The sequence below is a fragment of the Sebastes fasciatus genome, chromosome 4, assembly GCF_043250625.1.
Source record: "Sebastes fasciatus isolate fSebFas1 chromosome 4, fSebFas1.pri, whole genome shotgun sequence".
In the NCBI taxonomy this organism is placed as follows: domain Eukaryota; kingdom Metazoa; phylum Chordata; class Actinopteri; order Perciformes; family Sebastidae; genus Sebastes; species Sebastes fasciatus.
The window spans coordinates 8,906,799-8,931,399 of NC_133798.1; the positions used below are offsets into that span (position 1 = coordinate 8,906,799).

Consider the following 24,601-nt stretch of genomic DNA (forward strand, 5'->3'; position numbering starts at 1 on the left):
CACACACCGCGCTCGTTCTCACTCAGCTCGCTCCACCTCTAGACGTGCATGCGCGCTCACTCCACACTGCAGAAGAGTTAGTTTAGCACTGAGAATATCTAGTGAATGTACAGTGGACGTTTGTGCAGAAATAAATGCTGCAGCTCCTCCAGACCAACAGAGGTTTCCCGTGTCTTGTGAAGTGACGGGGCTCCGCAGCGAGAAACGTTATCGTCTCCGACCGGCTGCCGGCGTCTTCCCTGTTTCCTCCGAACGCGGTCGGGAGGCTGAAGCAGGAAAAGCCAACACTAGGATCAGCATTGATTCATGTAGAGACCTTTGTCTGGTCAGCTAACATTACTGCCAAGCAGGTGAAATATAGAGTGATATTGTGATTTTAGCTGATGTGTGTTTCCTCGCTGTGCACACGGGCGAGCACAAGCAACAGGATGCTGACTTTCGTTGACTTAACGGCCACATGTGTTGCTGTTACAACCAATTTCTGATTCTTACAAACAGTCTCTTTAATGTGACAACGTAAATTCGAAATGCAGTGTTGACTAAAATCATATTTAAAAGTACGTCTACTCTGTCGGTGACGTTACACCTAACGAGGCGTCATGTATAGGGATATGTGTGTCCCGTCCATCATGGATGTATAGGCCTATCTGTTGTCCCTTGTCTGTTTGTAACATGTTCTATTTTGCTCTATTTTTCAATTTTTCTAATTGTCTGTTTTTGACGTGCTTTATTTCATCATTTTTGTAACATTGTAAATAAAGGTTAAATCAAATCAAAATAAATATAAAGGGAACGCCGTCTGTACGTCTAACTGTGGTTCTGGTACTGGTGCATGCTAAACTGTGGGTCTGCGGGGAGATGATATTGCTGCAGGTCGGGGTCGAGCATGTCGTCCGCAGGCCGCAGCATTGACTGCAGTTCACATTTGGTGCTGGATGCTGGATATAGCCTGCTAACGCTACAGGGATGCTACCAACCTTTTTTTACACTTCCCTGGAGTCAAAGAGTCAACTAGCACCACCGGATAGCCTACCTGTAACAGCGCCACTCTGCCATTGTGTAACAAATAGGTGTTGAATAGGTTAAGGTCATATATGGAGGACCACAAGAGTCACGTAAACAGCAATAAAGCATTTAATTGATTAATAACTAATTGTACAATAAAATTAGGAATTAATACATTTGTTTACAAATTAATTTATTAATCTATGAATAAATGGACTACAATTAAAATGTAAAATAATGAATTACTTTGTAATTTAGTCCATTTATTCATAGATTAATGAATTAATTTGTAAACACATTTATTAATGCCTATTTTTTTTATTGTATAATTAGATATTAATCAATTAAATGCTTTATTACTATTTCTGCGACTATTGTGGTCCTCCATGGTCAGGGGTCAGCAACCTGCGGCTCCGGAGCCACATGCGGCTCTTTAGCCCCTCTCCAGTGGCTCCCTGTGGGTTTTTAAAAATGGAAATGAATAGCTGTTTTTTTGTTTACATTTACATTTTTATTTATCATTGTTGTAGGTCGATGGTACGACGGAATATTAGGGCCACATTGAGGAAAAAAAATAAATCTGAGATTACAAGAATAAAGTCATAATATTACGAGAATATAGTCATAGGTTTACGAGAAAAAATCTGTAATATTATGAGAATAAAGTCATAATATTATAAAGTACTAATTTTATGTGTTATTTTCTTTTATTCTCGTAATGTTGACTTTTTTCTAGTAAAGTTATGACTTTATTCTCGTTATATTACGACTTTTTTTCTCGTAAAGTTATGACTTTGTTTTTGTTATATTATGACTTTTTTCTTGTAATATTATGACTTTATTCTGTAAATCTCAGATGTTTTTTCCCTCAATGTGGCCCTAATACTCTGTAGTACATTTGCACTTTGGCCCTCACTGCATTAGACTTATATACTATATACTTAGATTAGAATAGAATGGTAGAATGGTCATCGCTTGTCCACAAGCGATGACCATTCTACTCTGTGTCCTTGGTCATAAATGCAGGTATGTTATAGTATATGCATGTGGCTTTATAGAGTGTGGTAATATTTTAAACATGCAGATGGGGTATTTTCTATGGTGTACTTTATGTGTAATGTAACTAAGTTACATAACTGTTATCACAAAATGACAAAAGCTAAAAATATAAGGTAACAGTCTGGTGTGAGAAATCTGTATTAATAGCCTGTATTGTTTCTATTTTGTGTATTTTCTCTTCTTAAATTTAAGAGAGGGACAGTTTCTGTTTGTTTCATTTATTTTATTGACATGAATCTAAACCCACTGTATGATCACTGTGTCAATGTATTGTACAGAGTATAGATTTTTAAAAATGTAAACATACTGTAATCCTAAAAAACAATGGAGGATTTACCACAAGACAGAGCATGCGCTGTCTCTCCACAAGAGATGACCATTCTACTTTGTGTCCCTTGTCATAAATGCAGAATTGGAATAAACTGTCTGTTACCACAAGCCTGACGAGCTCCGGGTGATTTATTGAGACAGGAGACATCTCAATGGTCGCAATTACAACTCAAATTGTGTAAGTTTTTGCCAGACTAACTTCTTAACACTACCCCCCCACCCTCTCAGCATGTTGGAGACTATTCCCGGCCGAGACTGACTGAATCATAAATATGCTCTGAATCCCGTTTATAATTTATTTATAACTATTAAATAAACTATAAATGGAATTTAGATTAATAGTAAAACTATTAATACTGCACGGTAAAAGTCTTGCATTAAAATTTGTATTTCAAGTGACTAGTCAAAGAGGGGCATTATCAGCACAATGTACTTAAATTTATTTAACGTCTGTTCAAGGTGGATTTTGAATTCTAATATGATGCTTGATAGTTTAATGAATAATAATGCATTATATTTGAATTGTTATGTTTTGTGAGTCAAATCTGAATCTGCAATGTAACCAGTTGCATCTCTCTGTCAGGTAGTAGTACTACTTTTCCTCTGAAGTAGAAGTACACAGCAAGTAGCCAAAGTAGTATAGTTTCGGAGCACAATGAGTCAGAATAGTAAGATAATTCAATACTTTTCATATATAAACTAGGGCTGTCAATCGATTCAAATATTTAATTGTGATTAATCGCATGATTGTCAATAGTTAATCGTGTTAAATCGCAAATTAATCACACATTTTTTATTTATCTCCTCAGGTAGACTTCTCAAGTATTTAATACTCTTATCAACATGGGAGTGGGCATACAGTATATGCCTGCTTTATGCAAATGTGTATTTAATATCGGAAATTAATTAACAACACAAAATAATGACAAATATTGTCCAGGAACTCTCACAGGTACTGCATTTAGTATAAAAAATATGATCAAATCGTAACATGGCAAACTCAAGCCAAACAGGCAACAACAGCTGTCAGTGTGCCAGTGTGCTGACTTGACTATGACTTGCCCCAAACTTCATGTGATTATCATAAAGTGGGCATGTCTGTAAAGAGGAGACTCGTGGGTACCCATAGAACCCATTTTCATTTACATATCTTGAGGTCAGAGGTCAAGGGACCCCTATGAGAATGGCCATGCCAGTTTTTTCTTGCAAAACTTTAGCGCAAGTTTGGAGCGTTTTTTATCCTCCTTGATTTCATATAATTCCACTATCCTCACTCTAGCTTTAAAATTGAACTCACTACAACCAAAAATTTGCAAGCTGTGTTAATGCGTTAATGAAATTAGTGGCGTTAACACAAATTTGCGTTAATGCGTCATTATTGCGTTAACTTTGACAGCCCTAATGTAAACATCATAATTTCTGACTATGCCTAAGGTGTGTGACTATGTCATGGCAGGTGTATTGCTGAGGACCCAAAGAAGTGCAGTGTCGAGTATGAAGTTGTTTGTATGAGCGGTTCTCGAGAAAGCTGCAAGCAGCAACATCACAGGTCAAGCATTCAACCCACTCCAAACAGGCATGTTTTGAATGGGCACTGCACTAGTAAATTGTTTTGCAGTTGTAATACCAATGATCCTCAGGTGAGGGCAGCAAAGGACCTGTTATGGATTCATTGAAATTAAATGAATAGCATTTCAACACCAGGTTTTTTCCACTATAAACCAGGAAACTCACGTTTAATCAGCTGCTTTTGAAGGAGTCAATATTATACTTATTGACCTTCTAACATTCTGCAGCAGGTTTTATACTGTCCATTTGGACAGATATAGTCTAATAAATGGCACAGATGAGCTTGGACCCAGTCTTGTAACAAGTGGGTCTAATCTACAGGGGGAACACTCTTATAATGTACCATAAAAATGTGTCTGCTCCATTGCACAGCAGCCAAGCAGGTGTAAAAACTCTCCCGTGCCACGTCTATGGCAGTTTCCCACTTCATGGACTGAAACTACATAGATGTTCCACATGTGTGGCGGTGATGAGGACCCTTGAGCTTTGACTTTCTCATCGTCACGTTGTTTTGGAAAGGCTGATTTGCAGCAAACAGATGTATGCGTGGCGGCGACGCTCCAGTTGAGATTTTCGGAGCCAGATGTGTTTACACTTTGAGACACTGAGTAATGGTCTTTGGAATAGCACTCATTTCTTGCATGAGTGAAAACAGACAACGGCAAGAAAATTGTTGTGATAATTCGCTATTTGATCTTGCTGTTTTTCAATTCTATTTTCAGTGAGTGTGATATTTTTCACAGTACATTATTTCTAACCATCTGCTTTAAAGAACTTTATTGATTGTCTCCTCAAGTTTTGTTGAGAGGGATATATTACTTCCAACCTTATCATCCACGGAGCTCACATGGGGATAGGAAACTACAGCCACGCTGTAAAGTCGGGCAAAGATCCACTACTACAGGACCTCTGGGAGCCGGAGAGGAGAACTAGAGCAGAGTAGCAAGGAAGAGAGGAGAGGGAGAGACATACTGTAGGGAGGGTATGCAGCCAGTGTCACCACACTGCTCTGGTTTAAGGCCTTGGAAGGACTGACATCACACTTGGAGAGTTTCATTCTGCTCTGCATTTCAGAGTATGGGAGGGTGTGTGGTTGGGGGCTTGGACTCATCTGTGGCACTTCTTTAGAGGTCTTTCAGTGCCCCTGGGATCACGCTATGTGGCTGTGATCAGAGATATGCCAGTGCCTGGGGATGTGGACAGTTCTTCCATTCAAAGCCGTGGCCTTTGCTGAATCATTGTGTATCTTTGTGGCTTCGGGTTCGGGTTTTTGGTTGTGCTCTTTTGTGCTTTCAGTCTCGGGTTTTGTGCCAGGGATAACTGAAGAACTCATTCACATTTCTGCGCCGCAGCAGAAAGACTATAAAACTTTATGAAGAGTGCTTGATCTTTTGTCATTGCACCTCTTGCAGTCTGGGTTAACAATTGAAAACTTTCATGTAGGTCAGACCTACATGAAAGGGTTGTTGTCACCTACAAGGTCTCCAAATTTAGGCCATTTCTGACAGCTATGATACAGTGTGTTTGCTCCTATTTTCACCTAGTGGTTCCCAACTGGCACTCAGGCTTCATTTACTTCAGTGCCCCTTTTCTTAAGGTTCACTGGCAGCCTCAAGACAACTTTAGCCTGATTGTCTTCACAAATGCATATAACCTCATATTTGTACATGCATCATAAAAGATTTAAATAGTAACTTTAACAAAACTGACCTAATGAATGAACCTTTTTGTAATCTAGGAGTTTTTTCAACTCTAATTTCCTTGAATGGGAGCCTCCCCTGGGCTTTCACTTTCTCACTAGATCCTCTAGGTGGCACTCTAAAGAAAGTTAATGCTGTGAAAGAGTGCAGAGCTCAGCACCTGCGGACTTCATTTGCAGCCAGAACGCTCACACTAATGAGCTCTGGATATGGAGATAGAGTCCGTCATGGTTAATTTATTGTTGCTAAGTGGTATAAATTATTTTATGAATGGATAATCTAAGTTCTTCTATTTTATTATCTAGCCTACACATTTCTGCAAGACTCCAATGTGCTGTTCATTCATGTTATCTTGTGTAACAAGAATTATTTTTTAGACAGAAATACAAATTCTTCCTGCTTTGGTTTACTGGGAGAGTAAATATGAAGCGTAAAATCTAGATTTGTTTTGTAGCTTTATTTTTATTTTTTTTATGTTGTCTGGGAGCTTTGGTTAATTTGCTGTTACAGCAAAAATACCACAAGTGGCATTCTTCTGTTACAAAACAATTCCATCCTTCATGTTCTCCCTCAGTATGCTGCTATTTCAATTTCTTTTCTAAGTATTTTTACATTACAGCGACGAATGATCGGACCAAGCTGGCTTATTTTCCCGGGATGTGGTGATGGTTGGCGCACACTCATGTGGCAAACCGGCCTCTGACTGTTGCCGAGTTGGAAGCATGGCAGTGTGCATGCAAAGCAAGCATTATGCTGCGATCGCTTCTTATCACACAACGTCTTATTGTCTAAGACAAGCTATTACACGCTCCATTTACAGGATGACTGCTGATGCACTGAGGGCCAGAATATTTAGCCTGATGTGTGACATAATGGAAAGCTGCCATTGTTGGATTACACATCCGTACCAGTTAGTATTATGATGAACACTTTACCTCCAATTGATATGGTCACCAGTGTTGAATATCAGGTATCCTGTAGTTGAATAACTGTACATTTGCTTCCGGGATTTCCATTCCCTCTTGAAACTGGATTCATGCCACTAGACATGATTGCATGTAAGTACCACTTGCTGTAGTCCCCTCCTCTAGGGACTATAGGAACATGTGTTTCCCATTGTTTCATGGGTTTCTTCATGTGTTCACACTGACCACACTGACTTTCCCATTAGCTCACTGAGCTTGTATACCTCGACAGACTCTTTTATCGTCTTTGCAATTTGCCTTCAGATTATATCACCTGAAGGAGCTACACCAATAAAGAAAAAGAAGTAAATGAGTGTTAAAGTAACTGTAGCCTAAAGCTGGAGTGGTATGCTTATTCAAACAAACCCAAAGATTTAAAGGAATTAGGGATGTCACAATACCAGAAATTTAGTCGTTGATACCAATACCAGTGAAATTCCACGATTCTTGATACCAATTCGATACAGGTCTATATTCCCTCTCTATTATCTGTTATGTTTGCTGTGAAAACATCTCCTTCAAACAGTTGTGTTTATTCAAGTTTCTCGCCAAAAACTACATTTTACAACATTACATTTGAACACATCATGATAACGTTCGACTTTACCTTCGCCCAATGCTCATTTTTACTAAATAGAACCTGCCCATCATCAGCATCATTATGTAAATCAATGGCACCTCCCATGTTGAAGTCGACAGGACAACTCAAGTTGAATCAACGTTAGCTGTTAGCTGCTGGTGAGCAGCACAGTGAGCACACGTTAACTAGCTTGCATCCTGCTGATTTCAACATGGATTTGTTGTTCGCAATGTAGCATTATCAGGGAAAAAATAGGGTGGGTCACCTGGACGGGTCGATACTGTGTCCCAACACATTTTTATATTATCCCCATGATGACGGAATGCCGTTAGTTTCGAGCCCTGACGGTACCTGCGGTAATGTAGAAAAACGAGTATCGGCACGTTTTCAGAATTTTCGCATCGGCTTGCTACCAAAGTATCGATTCTCGTGACATCCCTAAAAGGAACAGTTTGACATTTTGGAAAATACACTTCAGAGAGTTATATTTGTGTGGCGTAAAGACTGGAAGCAGAGGGAAATAGCGAGCTGCTTCATTGTTTGTACAGATTAAACAAACAAGATACAGCAATGTGTTAATTTGTCAAATTTAGAGGCGCAAGTATAGGCACATTTTTCAGAAGAGATAGGCTAGTGGTTTCCCCCTGCTTCCAGTCTTTATGCTAGGCTAAGCTAATCACATATGAAAGTGGCATTGATCTTCTCATTTAAATCTTGGGCAAATATGTCCAAAATATTCCTTATATTCCTATATTCAAACTATTCCTATAACCTCATAATCTTTTCACTTTCTATCCCTTAACTGATAGTAGCCTTAAAACCAACAAAGCTGATTCCAACCTTAATAAACTGTAATCTGAAGGAACCAATTGACTTTTAGATCTATAATAAAGTACTTTTTATTTCATAAAAGAACACTTGAGCCTTGCAGAACCATTTCCCCAGTTACTAACTAAATGTGGTGTTTGAAAAATGTATCTTCAGTCACTTTCATAACCTGTGCGAGTGAAAACATTATCTTTTTATCTTTTATTTGGCTCAAGCTTTTCACAAGTCCCTTTTTACAACCCACAGGAGTCAAATTCAGTACTCATAGGAAAAAAAAGGGCCAGTTTTCTGGCCTTCACAGCTTCGAGATAAATGCTGCTTGCAGAAATGAGTTGCGGGTGTTTTTTCAATCATGCCACGGCCCTGTTTTAGGATGAATTGTCTGAAATTGTTAAGCAAAACTGAAATTTTTTTGCTGTAAAAACACAGGAGAGACCATAATAAAACTACATCTCCATTCTTCATGTAGTATAAGGTCGTAGTTCACGCTTTACCTGGGAACACACTTCCTGAGCAATAATGTTTTTGAATTTGACACGTTTCACAGAGAAAGAGCTGGATGTGCTATTTCTGTTAGTTATGCTTTTGCTGAACATGTTTTGCTTTTCAGATATACAGTATATTTCACACAGCAGTTTTACAGAGTGTCTCATTTTTGGCAAGTTGTCAGAACAGAATACAGTATGGTAGAAATATAGTCAAGAAAAGCTAAAAAAAAAATGCATGTTGGTACAGTTTGTTACCTCGGTCTCACCTCATGAAATCAATTATCCAGTCTTCACTGACTCATCTGCTACAGTCACTTATATCCAGTATGTTTCCAACCACTCCCCCCCATCTCTGGTCCACTGCCCAGTTGTGTGTGGAAAGGTAATGGTTTTGGGCCAGAGAGTAAGATGACATCAGAGGTTTCCCTTTGTAAAACGGAAACCTGACATTTGTCTAGTTCTGGTGACTGATAAAATAAAACAGGCAGTAGGTGGATAAGTGAAATGAAACATGCTTTGGCAGAACTAGCTGGCAAAGCACCACATTGTTTAACTAATCTGAATACAACATTGCGATAAAGCAATTAAACACCTTTTTACGAGTACACTGACACTTAAATTTATGTGTATCCGGTAATAAAATTGAACTCTGCACACCATTTTAACACCCACTTACTTTTTTATTGACCTTTGACCTCTGAGAATAGCTGGCCTCCCGAGTGTTTCCTAAACTTTTCAAACCAGCTTATATCAGTGTTATACAGAGCAATATGCAAGGTGGTATATATGTATACATATATATGCCTGACCATAAATATGTGATTGATTTATTGAAGCTGGTAGCCAGCCAGGTGAAATAGTCCACTTCTGTCTCTCAGTTCACACAGTCTCTAATGCCTGAGTCTCAGTCCTCTGTTGTCTGTAGTAAATACACTTGGTTGGCCATAACTTCGATATAATATAAATGATCTTCGGGCCTATCACGAACAAATAGTCAGAGGATTTGATAGGGTCTTCTTGAGGATGACCAGATCTAAATCACATTGCTGAAAGATCAAGTATGTGTCAAAAGGAAAACACTTAAAGAGGTGAATACGATGAAGTAAAGTACATGTCAATATAGCATGCAGAGTATACCTCGTGCTGCGCTGCACATCTTGAAATGGTTTTGAAGTTCCCCTATAGTCAGCAGTGTGTCAGATGTGTCTGTGTGCAGCAGCACCCGTTGTTTGGTCAACAAACCCAGCATGTGACAGCCCTCTCTCTAAAATAGGGTGTTTGTGAGTACAGTGTCATTTTTCCTGTGTTCAAGAGAGAAAAATGAAAGGCTGCTCAGAAGTTCTGTTTGTACATCCCAGTGTTTCCTAGTATAAAGCTACTTGGCAACTTTTAGCCAAAATAAATAGTTGATAAGCTGCTCCAGCACTGGGAATGAAAGAACGAACTGAGCCAGCAGGCATCACCTCACTGTTGCTGTAAAAGCACAAACGCAGGGATTAGTGATGACAAACAAGTTCAATTATTTTACAAGACATAACATGAGAAAAATAATCTACAAACAGAAAAAGTTAGCACCTTACTGAGAAAGGAAGTGGAGCTTTTAGCCGATAAAGAGCCAGATACTTTACACATTAACCATAGCAACCTAAAAGATGATAATATATCAATGTCTTACTGTAAAATGATGGTAAAAGGTATAATTTTACCTTTCGGCTACCTTTCTGAGTGTCTGTGATTTACTTTTTGTGAATTCGAAGCTGCAGCACTTTAAAATTAGAAAATTTGCTACGGCCAGTGGGCGGAGCTTTGCTTTGGCCCGACTTTTTTCAACATGGCTGCCGGGTCACAAACTTTCTCATTTTACAGCTAAACGGTACACTAAAATATGTTTCTGAAAACATTAGAGGCGAGAAATAGGCATTACAGTAACATAATCTTGATTCATATCTGATCAGCACTGCCTAGCTTTACAGTTTGATCGGAGTTTGCGAGCTTTGCAAGCAGTGATTGACAGCTGCTTTAGAGACTGCTCGGCTCTGATTGGTTGTTTTCCCTCGGGCGCGGTGAATTCTTGCAAATGCCATTAGGAGCACCGGAGGAGGCAAAGGAACATGATTTTTTCACAGATTACCTGTCTCATGCACTGCCGTCCGCCCAGCTCTGGTGACATGCTTGTGTGTACAGTATGTGTGTGCGTGCTATGTGAGAATCTGCATGGGTGCAAGGTATCAGTGGAAATATGGTATGGCATTTAATTGATTTGGGCATTCTCTCAATAAGCCAGCAGAATGGATTTGATAATGAAGCACTAACACAGTGCTCTGAAGAGCGCAGATCGGACAGACGATGCACTGATTTGTGACATGGTAAAAGTTGGGGGGTCTAAACTAATGATTTTAAAAAGTGGGTGGGACTTGTCTTGACTCCCATGATTTTTGGTCATTGTTGACTTTAAAACAGCCCATACCTGTACCTCAAAAAAAGTATGCAGCATTACTTATGTTATAGCCAGCCATTCCAATAAAGATTGTAGAATTTTGTTTAGCTGTGTCACAAAGGATCTAAATCTTACATTTGCTCTCTCTTGGAGGAGACAATTAGATCAAAATAACACAAACGATGCAATTTAAGATGCAAAAAATATTTTATTGTGGTATATTTCACATCATATTGTATGATTAGAAACCGCCCATCAGATGCAGTGCTTTACTCAGCTGCCTCTTTTCCCTGTAAAAAATAAAATAAAACAGTTAATATATACAGTGCATAGAGCATGTGCCTATATTCACATCATAATCTGTAAAGGTTTTGTCAGTCATTAATTTTATTAAGCTTAGGGCTATAATGGTCATTTTTTGCTTTCATAACAAAAGAATTATGTGACATAAATTAGAATAGGAGGAGTTTAATTTAATTTAATTTTCATTAAGCTAAAATATGTATATATTTACCTTGCCAGAGTCACGGCTCTTGGCTCTCAGCTTGTTGACCTGCGACTCTGCAATGTCAGCACGCTCCTCGGCCTCCTCCAGCTCATGCTGGACCTTCCTGCACTTGGACAGATGAGTGTTGGCCTGTTCCTCCTGAAAAAACACAGAGATTGACATTTTTTAATGTCCTAAAAGACATAAGGTCTGCTTTGTGTGAAATAAATCTGCCACATTATCAAGTTTTCCGTGATGAAAAGGAAGTAAGTTTTCCTTACCGCGTCCTCAGACTGCCTCTTGTAGGCCTTCACCTTGAGCTGCAACTTGTCAACCAGATCCTGCAGCCTGATAACGTTTTTCTTGTCCTCTTCAGTCTGTGGAAGTTTATTTAAAAGTGAAGTAGAAAGTAAATGTACATGTTGACATGTTTTTAGTATAAGTTAAATCGACATAAGTTGATTTGTATGTTAACTTTAAAAGTGATTGTACCTGATAGGTGAGCTCCTTCACCCTCCTCTCATATTTGCGGACACCCTTGACAGCATCAGCTCCACGTCTCTGCTCAGCCTCAACCTCTGCCTCCAGCTCACGCACCTTTGAAAAAACAGAATATTCATAGAATATTTAGAATCCATATATTTTCCTACATTTGTTTGATCCCGCAAATCTTAACACAACTTTCTTACCCTAGACTCCAGTTTCTGGAGCTGCTTCTTGCCACCCTTCATGGCCAGGTTCTCAGCCTCATCCAGGCGGTGCTGCAGGTCCTTAACAGCGACCTCCAGGTTCTTCTTCATCCTCTCCAGGTGAGAGCTAGTATCCTGCTCCTTCTTCAGCTCCTCAGCCATCATCGCAGCCTAAAGGAGACGGCATAAAATATTCATTAGAAATATCTTGAAAAAACACATTGGAGTAAAAGTAAGACCAAATTGAATTTAAACCTACATCAGTGATGGCCTTCTTGGCCTTCTCCTCTGCATTTCTTGCTTCCTGAACAGTGTCATCCACTTCACCCTGGACCTGGACCAGGTCAGCCTCAAGCTTCTTCTTGGTGTTCAGAAGGCTTGTGTTCTAAAAGTTAAAAAAGATTTAGTCATTTAATTTATCATGTGCCTCACGTTATTTAGAATCTCATTAGATTTTTAATTATTGAAGAAATGATCGGATTTGTTCACCTGAGAGTGCAGAAGTCCAACACGCTCACTGGCGTCCACAAGCTCCTGCTCAGCGATCTTGCGGCTTCTCTCTGTCTGTTCCAGAGCAGCTCTAAGTTCCTCAATTTCAGCCAACATGAGACCGTTCCTACGATCCACCATAGCAGCTTGTTCCTTGTACTCTTCCTGGGCTCTGACAGCATCATCAAGATGCAGTTGTGCATCCTGGTGAAAAAATATCCGGAAATTATTCACATGAATGCCAAAATGTACCTGCACTGACCATAGGCTGTGCAACAACTGTGTGTCTTACAATACCTTCAGCTGTGATTGCACATTCCTCAGCTGCTTCTGGGACTCAGCTGCCTGGCGATTGGCGTGGCTCAGCTGAATCTCCATCTCGTTCAGGTCTCCCTCCATCTTCTTCTTGATTCTCAGGGCATCGTTCCTGCTCCTGACCTCAGAATCCAGATTGCTCTGCATGGCGTCAATCACCCTCTGGCTGTTCCTCTTGATCTGCTCCATCTCCTCATCTTTCTCTGCCAGCTTCCTGTCCACCTCACCCTTAATCTGGTTGAGCTCCAGCTGGACACGCAGGATCTTAGACTCTTCGTGTTCCAGAGTTCCCTAATGATATCAAAGAATGAGATATTCGTCTCTGGCTTCCAACCTTTTATAGTATATTTGTCCATGATTTTTTTTTTTTTTGTTCACAAGATCTCCCCAGAAAAAAAATATACCTCAGCCTCTTCAAGAGCTGTCTGGATCTCAGACTTCTCCGTCTCCACCTGCTTCTTGGACTTCTCCAGCTCATGGATGTTCTTGCCAGTCTCGCCAATCTGTTCAGTCAGATCTGAGATCTCCTCTGCAGAGAGATACATGTGTTTGATATTGTTAAGCCTTAAAATGTAAAATAGAAGTACTTAATTCTAACACATGCACACATGTAATGAATACAATGTAACTGTTACATAATGTAAAACTCACGTTGCAGGTTCTTGTTTTCACGCTTCATGGTCTCCAGGTGATCCAGAGTTTCCTCATAAGAGTTCTTCATCTTGAACAGCTCAGTGCTGAGAGAACGAGCCTCCTTCTGTGCTCCCTCAAGCTCTGCCTGAGCCTCCTCGTACTTCTGTTTCCACTCTGCCAACACCTTAATGTCATAATTAATACAGTTCAGTTGGTTAGCAACATCAAGACAAATCAATATATTTATGTCATTGTTTGTGTGGCCTGGTCACAAAAAAGTAAACAATGCTACCTTGTCAAAGTTTCTCTGCTTCTTGTCCAAGTTGGCAGCCAGACCATTGGCCCTCTCCACATCAATCATGAGGTCCTCCACCTCACTCTGGAGCCTCTGTTTGGTTTTCTCAAGAGAAGCACACTTGGAATTCACTGCCTCAATCTGTTCCTCAGCCTCCTGAAGGCGCTGGGCCAGCTTTTTCCTGTTTGGAAAAGGTAAGAATTGTCTCTCAATGAAAACTAGGAAGTTACCCGAAGCCTTCGTAACAAGAATCTACAAGGTGAGCTCTTGACATATTATGTTACAGCTGAATCCGTATATAACATACAAATACCGAATCGCCCCGATCATAGGACATTTTTTTTTTTAGAAATTATATTACAAAAGGTGGAGCTTGTATATTTGAGCACTGTTGATGTTTATGTCTTCACAACAGCAGATATTAAATTTGCAAGTATTGATAAAAAACAATGCAGTTGTCAGTTGAGTTATGCTAAAATGCTTCACTTCTGAACTGGCCTTTTAATTGTTTGAATGTTACTCACTTGGATTCCTCAAGCTCCTCAGTGCGCTGGATAGCATCAGTTTCATACTTAGATCTCCACTGAGCCACCTCGCTGTTGGCCTTGGACATTCCACGCTGCAGTTCGGCCTTGGCCTCCTGCTCTTCCTCAAACTGCTCCCTCAGCAGATCACAGTCATGGCGAGCTGATTGCAGTCCATGGGCAAGAGCATTCTTGGCCTGGTGTAAGAAATATAATTGAATTCACAAAATGTCCTCATCCCAAACGAATAATACAAATACACACTAAGTTGCGGTTTCTTACCTTAACCTCCTCTTCAGTCGTTCTCTTCAGCTCCTCAATCTGCTGTGTGAAGGCCTGTTTGCCTCTGGTCAGCTGAGAGACGAGAGCTTCTTTCTCTTCAATTTGACGGCCGAACTCACCTAGTGTGAAAGATGTCACAATACATTAGTTTATGTTACGTCTCTCAATAACCTACAAAACATTTCATTCATTGATAACGGGTAGATACCATTTTCTGTCAGGAGACGTGCTTTCTGTGCATTTGAGTCATTGATTTGACGGACATTTTCATCATTCTTGGTCTTCAGTTCGCTAAATTGGTCCTCAAGAGTACGGCACATCTTTTCAAGATTTCCCTAATGAGGAAAAGAGAGATGAGAGCCGTGATCAGATTTTATTTATAATGTTAATTACCTTATTTACAATTCTAATTTGTGTATTAAAATAGCATATGATGCATTGTGTACCTTTGCTTTAGCAACATTCTCCATGTTGCTGGAGAGGTCATCAATCTCCATCTTGTATTCACTTTTTTCCTTCTCAAGCTTCTGCTTAACACGCTGGAGGTTGTCAATCTGCTCTCCCAGCTCAGCAACGCTGTCAGCCTGCTTCTTGCGAAGAGCAGCAGCAGTGGCTTCATGCTGCAGAGTGGATTCCTCAAGGTCACGACGGAGCTTCTGGAACTCAGCCTCACGCTTCTTGCTCATCTCAATCTGAGCAGCAGTGGCACCACCGGCCTCCTCCAGCCTCTCACTGATCTCCTCAAGTTCCCTGGAGAGGTCAGCTCTCTGCTTCTCAACCTTGGCACGAGCAGCACGCTCAGCCTCAATCTCCTCCTCCAGTTCCTCAATACGAGCCTGTTGAATAGATGTAATGTCTTTCAGTAAACTTTGACTTTTAATACACAAAATAGGAAATGTATACAGTAATGTTTTGTGTAACACAATATGTCACCTGAAGCTCCTTGATCTTCTTCTGAAGCTGAGCACCCAGTGACTGCTCATCTTCAATCTTGCTAAGGAGCTGACTGAGTTCAAAGTCCTTCCTGAGAGTGATAGATAAAGTATAATGAGTTCATGCAGTTGACCACAATTTTAAAAGAAGGGTTATTGTACAAATTAAAAAACTATATTACTTTTTAATTTTCTCATCAGACTGCTGCTTTTCATTTTCAAGATCCATGACGGATTCCTGGGCCAGTTTCAGATCACCCTCAAGCTTTCTCTTGGCTCTCTCAAGGTCCATACGCAGTTTCTTCTCTTGCTCCAGAGAACCTTCAAGCTGTATAAATAATGAGTTTTTAATTATCACATTCAAGAAGAAACTTGCTTTGCCAATCCAAGTGTCTTTGTAAACTTACATCATCCACTTGCTGCTCAAGCTTGGTCTTGGCCTTGGTCAGAGTGTTGACTTTGTCTTCCTCAGCCTGCAGGTCATCAAGAGTCTGCTGATGAGCCTCCTGAAGAGCTTTCTTTTCCTTGGTCAGCTTAGCAACGCTCTCATCCTGAGAGGCCATCTCCTCGGTCAGGTTCTTCACCTAAGTGAGCAAGAAAGTACTTGTCAATAAATGGTAATCACTATAATTGTACTTGATCTGATGGACAGATTATTATTTGCGAACCTTGTTCTCAGTGGCATGTTTCTCCTTCTCCACTTTGGCCAAGGTAAGCTCCAGGTCATCAATATCCTTCTTGAGCTCAGAGCATTCATCTTCCAGCTTTCTCTTCTTGGCAGTGAGCTCAGCATTGACTTCCTCTTCATCCTCCAGTCTCTCAGTTGTCTCTTTGAGTTTGGCCTCCATCTGGATCTTACTCTTGATAAGTCCCTCACATCTCTCCTCAGCGTCTGACAGATTCTCTCCTTCCTAGTCCATTTTATGAAAATAGATGTTACCACATCAACATTGAAAAACGTGAAAAAGCTCAACTGTTTGTTGATGTGTACTTACAGATGCGATTTGCAGCTGCAGATCATTCTTCTCTTGCAGAAGGGACACCATCTTCTCCTCCAGCTCCTTCTTCTTTGCCAGGGCAGCAGCCAAGTCAACTTTCATCTTATCATAGTTCTCCTTCATATTTGCCAGCTCCTTCTCAGTTTCAGCAGTCTTCAGCAGAGGCTTGATCTTGTAGTACACCTTCATCCATGGCCAGTGTTTCACATTCATGAATGAGCGGATATTGTACTGGATGGTATATATGGCTTCCCTGCAGAAAAGAAGTAGCTGTTATGGACAATGTTGCTTGTCATTTTTCATATCATCATTCAGATTGAGCTGTTTTAAACATGCCTCCTCTCTGTCATCTTCACATATTCCTTTCTCATGACGTAACCACGGCACAAAGCCTGAGTCATGGTGACCAGAGATGCCAGTTTTTCATCTCTCATCTCCTCAAGGGTACCCAGCAGACCGGCCTTGAAGAACACCTGAACAAACAAAAATTAAAAATGAATGTAGGATGAACTCAGATAGTGAATACGCTGAGTGAATACACAGCCTTTAAAAAAAAAAAAAAAGTTTCCCACATGGTTCAATCAAAGGTGTTTTCTAAATGGCCACATGCTGGTTGATGTGCCTCTAGGTTAACTATTAATCACCTGTTCTTCAGCACCAAATTCATTACATTCATGTAAGTGTTTTTTTTAGATATTCTGCTTTATTATTATCAGATATAATACATAACTAGAAAAGTGCACACAGTAGAGTGCAGATCTCTGTAAGGCGTATCTGCAATGACCACTGCTGTATTGTTTGATTGAATAAATACAAACCACAATAGATTGAGTTAGTCATTTGCTAGTGCAGTGAACACATTATCGCTCCTGGGGCGACGGAACGCTGTTAGTCTTGAAAAAATCTAAAAAATCAATCAAACACTGGACTGAACAACTTAAGCTTGTTGATTCTTCTTCTTCAGTAAAATAAGCAGAGTGTTTACCTTGGTGTATCCCCCATCAATGCCCACATGGTGGCACAATTTTAACTTTACTCCTTTCTTGGCCCATGACCAAATTTCCAATCACAATCATTTAAATTAAGTAAAATGTTTTTGAGATGCTCTTCCATCTAACAGACTTAAACATGGACTGACCATCCTTAGTAAGTACTCTTAAGTATATGAATGCAATCATGGTACTTACCTTGGTGTGTCCGAATTTGTACTCGTCATGAGGAACATCAATTGATCCAAGCAGCTTCTCTGAAGCCTTCTTGTTGTCAATGAACTGTCCCTCAGGGATGACACTGGCATTCAGTACCTTGTACCTTTTTATGAGATAATTAATGGTCAGTGTGAGCATTTTATTTCAATGATCTGCATCAAATTGTTATTAAAATGTCCATTGATACCTCTGTTTGAAGTCAGCATAGAGGATTCTGCTGGGGAAACCTTTTCTGCAGATTCTGATACCCTCCAGCACACCGTTACACCTGAGCTGGTGGATAACCAGGAAGTTCTCCATGAGACCTGTAAAAAAAGACATTTCATAACAACTTCTTTGAATAAATAGTCTCAGTTGAAGCGGCCCCATTTTAAGTAAACCATACCAACAAAGTGTCGAGATTATGATCTCTATGTACCTGGAGTCTTTGACTCATTGGGAATCAGGCAGCGCACAAAGTGAGGATGGGTGGCCCTCAAGTTAGTCATCAGCTTGCCCAAGTTCTCCTGTAGATGTAAAATGGTGACTTTTGTCATAAAATGCCACAATTGTGAACTTGACTGTAAACTGAGATATATAGGATAGATTTGCAAAGTTAAACCTTACCCTAAACTGTGAAGACACAGTCTGCATAGAACCACCCTTCTTCTTGCCTCCCTTCTTGCCAGCCTCTGTTGATAATTTTAAGTAGACATGCTTTTTTAGAACAACACATCAAGTTTATATGAACACATGCTACTGATGAAAACATTCAGTATCTATAACCTTAAAATGTGTTTTAGTTTACTGTGGAAACTATCATACCCTCAACAACAGTAGGATACAGAACAGGCAGCAGTTTCACTGAGGACTTCTGGTACAGCTGCACGACAGACTCATTCAGTGGATCCTTGTTCTTGTCCAGCCAGCCACCGATATTGTAGTCCACGGTACCAGCATAGTGCACCAGGGAGAAGTGGGCCTCAGCCTTGCCTTTGGCGGGCTTTGGCTTCTCAAATGCTTTGTTTTTGCCAAGATGCTGGTCATACAGCTTGTTCTTGAAGGATGTGTCTGTGGCCTTGGGGAACATGCACTCCTCTTCAAGGATGGAGAAGATACCCATGGGCTTGAAAAAAGCGGGAAGAAGTGTCAATAAGTGTTACATTACATCAAATTAAGAACAATTATATATAATCACAAAATTAAGTGATTACCTTTTCAATCAGCTCGATGCAGGCAGCCAAGTCCATGCCAAAGTCAATGAACTCCCAGATAATACCCTCCTTCTTGTACTCCTCTTGCTCCAGGACAAACATGGTGTGGTTGAAAAACTGTTGCAGTTTCTCATTGGTGAAGTTGATGCACAGCTGCTCCAGTGTGTTGAACTGCGAGGAGACAAATACTCAGTATAATCTCTTGTAGGCAATAAGAATGATTCTGTCATGGAAAGTATTGGCTGGTCAATTGTTGGAAATGAAGCTTACATCAAAGATTTCAAAGCCAGCGATATCCAGGACACCGATGTAGAACTGCCTCGCCTGTTTAGTGTCCAACATCTGGTTGATACGGATGACCATCCACAAGAACATCTTCTCATAGATAGACTTGGCGAGGGCAGTCACTGAGTTCATCACCTAAATAAAAATAAGGATGTTATTTGATTGTCAGTCAATCATTTTGTAAAATAATGGATTACTAGTATTTTTAATTTGTGAGATAGATGAAACAAAAAATCCATCTAAGATGATCCTTGACTTATTCTGCATTATGCATTTATCATTCAATGTGTAAAACTCATCAAAAATAGTAATAAATTGACATTGCATTTCTTTGTTTCTAATAAATCCTACACTACCTTATTTTAGTAGAACGGGTTCAGAGCAAACAGATCAACAGCAATGGCATTAATGGAGCTAACAGAAGAAATAACCAGTTGTATTGATAACAAGAAGTATGCGGTAGGAGTATTTATAGATTTAAAAAAAGCATTTGACACCATTGATCATGATATATTATTCAATAAAATGGAAAGGTATGGTATAAGAGGGGTAGTGCTGAACTGGTTGAGAAGTTATATAGGAAACAGGCAGCAGTACGTGCAAATAGGGGACTACAAATCAACATGCTCAGGTATTACTTGTGGGGTCCCGCAGGGATCAGTATTGGGTCCAAAATTGTTTATTATGTATATAAATGACATAGGTAGGGTATCAAGGACACTGAATTTAGTTTTATTTGCAGATGACACAAATATTTTTTGTTCTGGGGAAAATCTGCAGCAGCTTTTGGAGGTGGCCACATCAGAAATTAGAAAATTGCAACGGTGGTTTGACAGAAATAAATTGTCATTAAATTTGGACAAAACTAAATTTATGTTATTTGGAAACCAAAAAATAGACATACCAGTACACATGATAATAGATGATGTGACTATTGAAAGAGTATATGTAAATAAATTTCTGGGTGTAATACTGGACCACAAAATCTGCTGGAAACCTCAGATAAGTTATGTAAGAACAAAGCTGGCAAAGAGCATAGCAGTTTTAGGGAAAACAAGACACACACTGGATCATAAATCACTGCACATTCTGTATTCTTCACTTCTATCACCATATCTGAATTACTGTGTAGAAGTTTGGGGTAACACTTATAAAAGCAACTTACAACCATTATGCATACTACAGAAGAGAGCAATCAGGATAGTAAATAATGTGGGATATAGAGAACACACGAACACACTGTTTTTGAAGTCACATGCATTGAAATTTATGGATTTGGTCAAATTTAAAACCGCAATAATTATGTTTAAAGCAAGACATAATTCACTTCCGGGCAATATTCAAAAAATGTTTTGTGACAGGGAGGGGGGTTATAATTTAAGAGGAACATTTAATTTTAAAAAGCATTGTGTTCGTACAAAAAAGAAGAGTATGTGTATTTCAGTTTGTGGGGTGGATTTGTGGAATGGGTTAGGTGATGGGTTGAAGGGGAGCACAAATATAAATCAATTTAAAAAGCTATACAAGAAAGATATTTTTGGGAGGTACATGGTTGAAGAAGAGTTGTGTTAAAGGTTGGTTATATACTTTTTAACTCCGGATGTATTTGTGGGTTGTAAATAAACTTGGGATGCTGTTCATATATTCAACTTGGGATGTAAATAAATCTGAGATAGTTTTTATATTATATTATATTATCATTCTATGATATATGAGTTAATAGAGGAGAAGTGAGAAAGGGGTAGGGTAATATAAGTTTTTCTTCTACCTACTCCTTTTCGGACACTATAACTCTTGTTTTGTTTGTTATTATTTTGTATCTGTTTTTATTTATTATATGTTCGAAATAAAGTCTTTCATTCATTCATTCATTAGTAGAACTAACTAAATAGTAGGATATTGGATATTGATAATTTATGTTTACCTGATTTACAGTTTGTCCCTTGGTGACATACTCATTTCCGACTTTCACTCTGGGATAGCACAGAGCCTTCAGCATGTCAGCCGAGTTCAGGCCCAGCAAGTAAGCAACCTTGTCAGCCTCTGAAAATAGTTCAGTGATTTCCATCATGATATGAACAGAAACAAGTATGATTAAACTTTTTTTTACTGTTGTTCCCAAGCTATTCACTTTGAGCTGACATTAAATACTCACCCTCTGTGCCGTCTGGCTCAGCCTGCTCCTCACGCTGCTTCTGCTTGAACTTCATGTTACCATGGTGGAGGACAGCACCAGTATTCTTGTAGATGCTCATCTTCTCTTCATTAGTGAAGCCCAGGATATCAATAGCATTCTGAGTACAAAAGATGTGTCCACACAAAACATAATCATTATAGAAAATGCACTTTTGATGTTGCATTTAATGCAGAATATATTTAAATATTTTGAAGTGAAGATCACTCACATCAGTGGCTTCCAGCTCAAGTTTGTCGTCAATGCTGGCCACAGTGATCTGACCCATGCTGCACATTGGGAAGTCGTAGGGGTTGGTTGTGATGAGTGCCAAATCTGGAGATCAAAAAAGGGTGAAAATGTTCATAAAATTTTTTTCATATGAAAACTATAAGTATGTTAAACGTGCAAATTCTCAATCTGTTTACCAATCAACTCAGGTTTGTGGGCGGTCATCATCTGATAGAAGACGTGGTAGCCCCTCTCAGCAGGAAGCTGGAATGTCACTCTAGACTTCTCCAGCAGATCTAAAAATATTGTTCGTAAGTCACAGCCCGGTCAATTGTCAATTCCAGTCATTTGTATGTACTTTGAGGATTGTTACTTACATGTCTCAATATCAGCACTAGACAGTTTGCCAGTTGTGCCGAAATGGATTCTGATGAATTTACCCTGTTTGGAACAAAGGGATGTTTAATATCCCTCCACATGGACAATCTTTAACAAGACCTCTCTCATTTGTAGAAATCATTTCATACTTACAAAACGAGAAGAGTTGTCATTCCTCACAGTTTTGGCGTTACCATAGGCCTCCAGCAGGGGATTGGCTGCAATAATCTGATCCTCCAGTGACCCCTATAATCCAGGTTTAGAATTTATTTTTGGTTAATGACTTTATTTTTCTCTGGAAAAATATTCCTTAGGTAAAGATCCTTGAATTGTAATCATCAGTAACATACCTTTGAAGTGTCCCTCTTCTTGGCCCCCTCAACTGAGATTGTTGCAAAGTACTGGATGACACGCTTGGTGTTCACAGTCTTTCCAGCACCAGACTCTCCACTAGGAATAGACACAGACATATAAGAATTTGATCCAGATATTTGACTATGTTAAACAGAGTCAACAAATGTAAATGTAACAAACTTACGTGATCAAGACAGACTGGTTCTCCCTATCTGTTGAATCCAAAACAAAGGAATTAACTATGTTTTACTGCAACAGAAACCTCATAGTGATAAATTCTACATTGTTATAGTCATGACTTACCAGTAGCCATGAACTGATAAGCGTTGTCAGAGACAGAGAAGATGTGGGGTGGAGCCTCCATACGCTTCTTGCCTCTATAGGCAGCCACACATTCAGAGTCGTACACTGGGAGCCACTTGTAGGGGTTTACAGTGGCACAGAACAACCCAGAGTAGGTCTGAAAGTGATCATAGATATTCACCCGTTAACTATGTTTCCTACCAGTATAGACATTTTCAATAGCTGTCTTTTCTCATAAAGCAGATTGTCTTACGTAGATCATCCATGCTGCATAACGCTCTTTGAGGTTATACAGCACAGAGGCTTCATTGAGATGGGTCATCATGGCCATGTCCTCAATCTTGTCATACTTTGGAGGGTTCATTGGCGTGACGTCAGCTTCTTTGACTACCTTTTCCTGTAACACAACATTTGTCACAATGAGAACTGATCATATTGAATTCCCCAATTGACTCTGACTTTATGATACCAACCTCCGAAGTGTCAAGGACTTTGACGGTGACTTTGTCACCATCTTTCTTGATGATCGTTCCCTTCAAGTACAGCTCCTTGACATCGGCCACGTAGCAGGCACTCTTGGCATCAAATGGTAGGGTTTGAGCCTCAAGCCTCTCCCTCTCTGGTTTACGAAGGAAAATGGCAGCCTTGCCATATTGGGCCATCTCCGCGTCCGTACTCATGGTGCCGGCTGATGTCTGTAAGATAATTTCAAAGGAACTGCCAACATTATAACAATGTTTTAAGGGCATGTAATTAAACAGCATTCTCTGAATTCTGCTGAATAGTAAACATATCCATAATGAATCCATGTCTGTGTATCGTTACTGTACAGGTGGGCTTCAACTTTACACAAAGTCCTTTTCAGACTTAGAGGTTACTGAGAATAAATACTAACATATTGTCATGTTTTGTCAAAATGTTTTGATGAATAACTCTAGACATGCAATGAATGAGACAAATTTTACATAAGTAGTAAACGCTTGTAAAGAAAAGTTAAACATTTGAAAGTTGTCCTTACCTGACCACCTCTATGTACAGTATTCACCAATCCTGTTCAAAACAGTTTTTATTGTTATTGAGTAGGTGTAAAAACAAGGTATTACTCAACAAATGATTCTACAAACATAACTTATTTCTTTAATGAAGAACACATTAAAATGGTCTCAAGATTAAGAGCATAAAGTCTTACCACAAGGAGGAGCTCAGATCTTCAATGACACACACGGTTGTGTTCTCAAGCACCCTTTATATTGAATCAGATTGTGATGACTCAGTAGAAGTTAAAATGGTATACACACCAAATGTGGTAGGGCAGCCAGGCAGGAATAAAACATGTTGAAATTGTATCAGCTGATGTTTCAGGTTTCAGTTATTATGGCCAGGTCTTGATTTTCATTACTTCAATTTAAGTTTATTTAAGGCTCTTGAAAAACATTTATATAAGGTATAATAATTTAAAAATACATCGGTGTTCTATTTTCCTAAACTGTTTAAATAATAATACTTTTTTCTTTTTAAAAAGTAATTGTTTTTAAAGTATAAGTTGTATAATATTTTTTAATTTACAGAACCTTATTGTGATCATACAATTTAAACAAAATAATGTAAGTATGTCATGAATGACTAAAGTAGTATTTTTTATTTGACTACTAAGCGTGATTGAGTCTTTCAGTTTTGAATCAGCATGAGCATAGCATTGTGACCAGTGACCATAGCACTAAACAACCACAGCAAGAATCAGTAATGTAAAGAAACTATTACGAAAAAAAATAAACAATTAAAATAACAAAGATCCTTGAAATAGTATCAGTTAATCCACTATCTAGGCTACTCCTCTTTATCTGATAGAAGAACAGTGATCTCAGTGTGGA

General features: G+C 39.3%; 1 protein-coding gene across 1 annotated transcript; it reads right to left on the reverse strand.

Annotated features, from left to right (window-relative positions):
• Positions 1–11,149: 11,149 nt before the first annotated feature.
• On the reverse strand, positions 11,150–23,955 carry LOC141765673 (myosin heavy chain, fast skeletal muscle-like). Its single transcript, XM_074631826.1, has 41 exons — positions 23,920–23,955; positions 23,749–23,780; positions 23,204–23,425; positions 22,984–23,127; positions 22,731–22,887; positions 22,612–22,639; positions 22,424–22,523; positions 22,227–22,319; positions 22,073–22,136; positions 21,893–21,991; positions 21,697–21,800; positions 21,447–21,585; positions 21,216–21,334; positions 19,277–19,426; positions 19,007–19,177; positions 18,618–18,918; positions 18,420–18,484; positions 18,232–18,319; positions 18,001–18,118; positions 17,793–17,916; positions 16,942–17,078; positions 16,603–16,858; positions 16,276–16,518; positions 16,015–16,191; positions 15,790–15,935; positions 15,609–15,699; positions 15,122–15,511; positions 14,884–15,010; positions 14,676–14,794; positions 14,394–14,590; positions 13,867–14,050; positions 13,593–13,758; positions 13,346–13,470; positions 12,924–13,232; positions 12,627–12,830; positions 12,397–12,522; positions 12,138–12,308; positions 11,941–12,045; positions 11,730–11,825; positions 11,476–11,607; positions 11,150–11,251 (listed from the first exon to the last, which is right to left on the reverse strand). The coding sequence occupies exons 3-41, from the start codon at positions 23,408–23,410 to the stop codon at positions 11,231–11,233; spliced, it is 5,793 nt and encodes a 1,930-aa protein (XP_074487927.1). The 5' UTR covers positions 23,411–23,425; positions 23,749–23,780; positions 23,920–23,955; the 3' UTR covers positions 11,150–11,230.
• Positions 23,956–24,601: the final 646 nt, after the last annotated feature.

Excerpts from the sequence above, each read along its gene's own strand:
- LOC141765673 (XM_074631826.1), bottom strand. The coding sequence starts at position 23,410 with ATGAGTACGGACGCGGAGATGGCCCAATATGGCAAGGCTGCCATTTTC. Across the intron at positions 17,917-18,000 it reads TATGCTGACTTCAAACAGAG|GTACAAGGTACTGAATGCCA; the intron begins GTATCAATGGAC and ends TCTCATAAAAAG. Across the intron at positions 15,936-16,014 it reads TTGAGCAGCAAGTGGATGAT|CTTGAAGGTTCTCTGGAGCA; the intron begins GTAAGTTTACAA and ends TTATTTATACAG.